Consider the following 5,723-nt stretch of genomic DNA (forward strand, 5'->3'; position numbering starts at 1 on the left):
CCTCTAATACTCAAAACAAGATATCAACAAACTGGATGATATCCATACAGATCAAAGAGACTACATAATCACTGTCAACTTAACACAGTAACATGTTTAAATAGCAGACCTACAATTTTCATTTATGGTTAAAATTTACAAAATGTAAAGTTTGTCAATAAAATTAAAACTGTAATGTGTGCATTAAAAGATTGATATATTTAAAATGCAGAATTTTTTCGAAGCTAACATGACAGATCCGAGTTCATTTAGCTAGTGAGCTACACTATGATTGCTGTCTCCTTCATACATACACTAGTTTCACTAATTCATAATATATACACATGTAGACATAATATATATTGTAATAGAATATATATTGTTTAATTTTTAAACTCTATAGAACTAGAAAGAGCAAGAACAGATCCAACATATTGTTTACTAGTCATTCGTCCGAGGCTAGAGCTGCTTTAGAAGGACTTTACGAAGAATATAAACCTCCTGTAAGATATCATTGTGTCCATTGTGAAACCATCTGTCCATTGATCATTTTATTGTCCATTTATCTAGGAGAAAAAAGAAAAACCAAGACCAAACTAACTGCAAGAAATGCTGTAAGATATTGTTAATTAACTACCTTGTTACTATGACAACTGTTGCTATGGTAACCTTATCTCTAAAACTGAGACCACTAGTGTCTAGTTCAGAAGTTGTGATAGAAATGTAGTATCATATATAGACATTGGTTTAAAACTATATTTCTTTCTACTAACACTTGTAGAATGTTTAAAAATACTTGTATAATTATTTGAAGATTTTAATTAGTTGTTAATCAAATCACAAAAAAATCAATTAAAGTTGGTCACGCGTGTAGTTATTTCCCGCCAATTTGTCACGAGTTTGTATCGACTGGTTGTCAAATTGAAGCATGACGAGATTTCTTGATAGCATATAACTGCTCCATTTTGCATATTTTTATTATCAGGTGAGTTATCTCTCCATCCATCCATCTTACATCTATTCTGCAGTTGTTACAAATAACTCTCTCTGTCTACGTTCTCTAGGATTCACCTCATCGATGGATCATCTCGTACTTCGTTGGATCAACTCGCCTCATCGTTGGATAGCCTCTCGTCGCTGGATCATTTTTTATTTTAGTTATGTCATCTTTATCTGTTTTTTTTTTTCTTTTTTGTCCTTTTTATTTTATTTTTTAATTTTTGTAAATTGATTTTTTGAATTTTTGTAAAAAAATTTTGTCTCTCTTAGTTTCTACAGGACTCAACTGTTCTTTTCTTGCGTTCTCTGATGTTCTTGACTGTTCTTCTCTGGTGTTCTCTGATGTTCTTGACTGTTCTTCTCTGACTGTTCTCTGATGTTCTTGACTGTTCTTCTCTGACTGTTCTCTGATGTTCTTGACTGTCCTTCTCTGACGTTCTTTGGATGTAAAAGATGAGTCGCTCTCCTGCTTGGTCTCTTCTGTCTTCCTTCAAGCCTTCTTTCCTCTTCTTTTAATTTTTTTTTAAAATTTTATTTTGGGCTATTCAGCCCATACACTATACACACACTCATACAAACTCTATTAATCATCTCCTCCCTGCCGCCTGGCGGCCTAAAAATTTTTTTTTAAAAATCCTAGGCCGCCAGGTGGCGGGGAGGAGCTCTGATCTTCTAGGGTGCGTGTGTGTGTGCTGTGTGTGTGTGTGTGTTGATGGCCCCTTTTCACTTCCTCTGTCTCTCTTCACTCTCTCCAACAGTTCAGTTCATAACTACTTTTTTCTTTCCTTGCAGGAGCAGCACTGTTGAAGAAGGTGAGCTATCTTTCTATCCATCCATCCATCCATCTTCAGCTTAGCAATCCAGTTGTTACAACTAACTCTCTCTTTCTTTCTCTATGTTCTCTACTTGTGGAGTGACTGGACTCCTGGGGACTTTCAACTACTGAAACTGTCTTATTTTTATTTATTCTTTATTTTCTTTTTTATTGTAATTTTTTCATTGTTAGTATATTGTTTTTAATATAATGAATTTCTTAAAAAAACATTTTTCACTAAAACTTGTTCAAGTCAATTATCTTAATTTCAGTTAAAGTTTAAGTTGTTCACTAATCACCAACTTTGAAATTTCGAAAAGTGACATTCTAGATTTAATTTAACTTTGAAAATTGAATTAATTTAGAATTCAATTTTTTATCCTTACTAAACACTACAATCACATTGAATTTTTACTAATCTTTTGTATTACACATAATCATGTTACTAATTTTAATATTTTTTTAGATCATATCATTATTATTTTTTAACAAAAAGATAAAAAATTATTTAATTAAAAACATATTAATAATTAATTAAAAAACCTATTAAGCTATTGTTGTAAGCGTTTTGCTGTACGCGTGCTGTGCTATATTTTCCCGCCATAATAACAGGTCACGCGTTTGCTGTTACTCGCTAGTCGCGTGCTGGTCAAGCTTCTCTGGAGACCTTCTTTCATTGGGCTCTTTAGTGCATACATCAAGAATGTGTAAGATCATACAGAGAATTATGAATAATTCCCTTTGATGTTGATGAGAAACACGAGGAGTCTATTTACTAGTACTGGTAGAGTGCAGCTATTTATAAACATCATCATTTAGTTCAGAAATATTATGTAATCCTGTAATGATAAATAGTTTTCTCACCATGCAACAAACTCTTAAGTGTCACATGATATTTGTATGGTCTCATAGTTTATGAAATTAATATTGTGAGTATGTGAACTGGTATCATTAAAGAGTGTGAATAATGAAAAAATTGACAGATTATTAACTTTTATATATTACATTTTAGACACAAAGATTGAAACATGACAATAGTATGTCTTTATCAAGATTATATCCTGTATAAAGAGAACATGATATAAATTTTAAAAACATTTTCTACCTATTAAAACAAGTCGATTAATTCGAGGTTCATTTTCTTGCCAAATTGTAGTCCTCTTGTTTCTCATATACTCATAGACACCTTGTATTATAACTCTGTGAGTAGAGGATACAAGAGAGAGAAACCCTATAAGAGAAAGGGAAGAAGAGAGGAATACACAGTACAAGTAGAGCAGGTTAAAAATGTCATGTACTTTTAATCTCATAACAGACATAGCTTCTCCAGTTTCTATTCTTTAAAGATTTCTCCCACAATAATTCCTAACATACTATAAAAAGTACATCCTTGATCATATAATAGCTTATACTTGTAGCCATTCCTCAAGTTTGTCATTAACTACATCACCTAACACATCAAATGTCACTGTAGTAACAGTCTATATTATAAGATATGAGATTATTGTTCTTATTAACTTGGCATATAAAGCAACATATCATACCTCATCAATTGGTTGTGACTACCAGATATTTGACTGAAATCTAGTATATTTAATTGCCTTATTTGTAGAATAGTAAAACACACTTAAAGATATATCTCATTGTCTACCTATCAGAAGTAGCATAGGAATTTCGATCCAGGATATCTTAAGGTTAACTCTAAGAGAGAGAGAGAGTGTGTGTGTTAGTGTAAACCTTTGTCATAAATTTGCATTAACCTTGATCTGATGGTCTTCATCAGAGTAGCCATAGAATTGATACCTCTAAAGTAATAAAGTCCGAGCAGGTCAGTTGTACCACATACCAACCTTATTTTTCTCCTTTAATTTGTCAACATCCTCTGGACTTACAAGATCACATTTATTAATTAAAATAACATCAGCTAATGCTACTTGTCTGAAACACATAGTATAGAATTTATAACATCAAATATTATCAGAAATACCTACAGCCTCATTAATTATGTTATTACTCTTATGCTCTTCTAATTGCTACATAAGATAAATAGAACATACAGTTACTAGTATATTTACCTGTTGACTATACTTGGCATCTACTACAGTAATAATTCCTATAATATATGAAGACAATTAAAAACAGTTATTAGTTGAGTTATTAGTGTTTTAGTTAATAACCATTATTACTGAATGATATAAACATATAATTGACTTCCTTTATATTATAAAATCAAGTAAGTCTAAAACAGTCTACACTCAATGGCAGGTGAAATATAAGTGAGGTTAAGTAGGGGTTTTGCAATGTGTTGATTTTAACACAATTGTATTAAACACAGGTAATTATGTTTGATGCTAAAACCTATTTTCATAGATTCCAATTGTATGTACATCACATTTCAAAATGTACGATACATTAATGTAATAATATTTCTCACCATCAAGCATGATCTCACTGCCCAAGCCTTCATCTAACCAGAACATGCTAGCTATTGTCCAGGGTCTGCTAGCCCAGTAGTTTCCAAAAGAATATAGTCAAATTTACCTTTATGTTGCATTAGATTTTCTATTGCTTTAACTCCAGCATCTCTGTAAGAAGAGAAAGAAAAGACAGTAAGAAAAGTATTTACAGTAAAGTGACTATTTACTATGTTATTGTTGGATTTGGGCCTCTTTGCAATAAATGATTTAATACTTAAATATACATTTCCTAATATGCATGTAAGCACATCATATAGCAATGCTTTTTTTTAATTGGAGTTACACCAGCAAATTTATGCTGGTCTTTCTGTGAGCCCAAGATTACGATACTACATAGACAGATGTTCAGAATATCAGACAAAGAAGGACAATGTAAACGTTATTGCATAATTATTTTTGTTCTACTGTTTCATTAGCCTGCAAATTATTGTAATAGTATAAATGTGAGCACTTAATTACCTTACTGAACAACAGAGACATCCATTTCTCAATTCCAGCCATTCCTCAAATAACTCTCCAGCTTGTCCTATTGACAATGATTTCTCCACGGCACTGCCTTCACCGAACTCATTTAAAATAACTGCAATCTTCTTGTCATGTTGTTCAGTTAATACATAATTAAGAAGTGTAGTTTTTCCAGCTCCTAAATTTGGAATTAAATAAACCAAATTATACAAATTATTATCATGCATATTCTATCACTTGTTGTTAATTATTGAACTAACTAAACCTAAAAATCCAGTTATAAATGGTAACAGGGACTTTCTTGCATGAAAATGCCTCATTACTAATGGATGCATCGTCTCCACTAGCTATAGTCTCTACAGTAACTCTGCTCTTTGGAACTGTTGGCACTAATTCTGGACACTCTTCCTCCATCTGAAGCCATTTATAAATTTAACCCTTTATTGACGGAGTTAAAATTGCATCACATGACTTGCTTTATTTTGTATTCCAACGTTCATTTGCTGATCCTGCTTTCTGAGAATGAAGATCATTTCTTTGGGACTTGCACTGCTCGTAACAGCTCATTTGGTAGCTGCAATACACGAACCATGTCGTACAGAGAAGGGTAAGTCTTACATAAACAATTACAATATAATTACAAGCTTTAATGCAGAGAAGGAGAGATAGAGAGAAAGAGATCGGGACAGCAATATTATTTGTATTCTAATTGTTTTGTTTTTCATGTTTGTAACAATTAAAAGTAGTTAGTTGTGACTACCAAACATTTGTTTTGTTCAGCTTGTATCATTTTTCAAATTTTTTTCACATTATGATTCTCACTCAACAAACAAACAAAAAATTTTGAAACAATATAAACACTGAAAGTAACACTTTAAAATTATTCTAAAATTTGTACAATAAACAAATTAAAGGTAAATTAATTTAAGTGCAGTTAAACAATACTAACATTCATTAAGTAACAAACTATCGCTTTTAATATTATAACA

The 5,723-nt window shown here is 31.6% G+C and overlaps 1 protein-coding gene across 1 annotated transcript; it reads right to left on the reverse strand.

Annotated features, from left to right (window-relative positions):
- Positions 1 to 2,897: 2,897 nt before the first annotated feature.
- On the reverse strand, positions 2,898 to 5,148 carry LOC121366241 (COBW domain-containing protein 1-like; the record flags this gene model as incomplete). The annotated part of the gene is given in 8 exon segments (XM_041490760.1): positions 2,898 to 3,023; positions 3,639 to 3,825; positions 3,868 to 3,905; positions 4,227 to 4,283; positions 4,286 to 4,377; positions 4,729 to 4,912; positions 5,000 to 5,015; positions 5,017 to 5,148. Coding segments are annotated over 8 exon segments (832 nt in total), but the record flags the coding sequence as incomplete, so codon positions are not given.
- Positions 5,149 to 5,723: the final 575 nt, after the last annotated feature.

The sequence above is a fragment of the Gigantopelta aegis genome, unplaced genomic scaffold (assembly GCF_016097555.1).
Source record: "Gigantopelta aegis isolate Gae_Host unplaced genomic scaffold, Gae_host_genome ctg5066_pilon_pilon, whole genome shotgun sequence".
Taxonomy (NCBI): domain Eukaryota; kingdom Metazoa; phylum Mollusca; class Gastropoda; order Neomphalida; family Peltospiridae; genus Gigantopelta; species Gigantopelta aegis.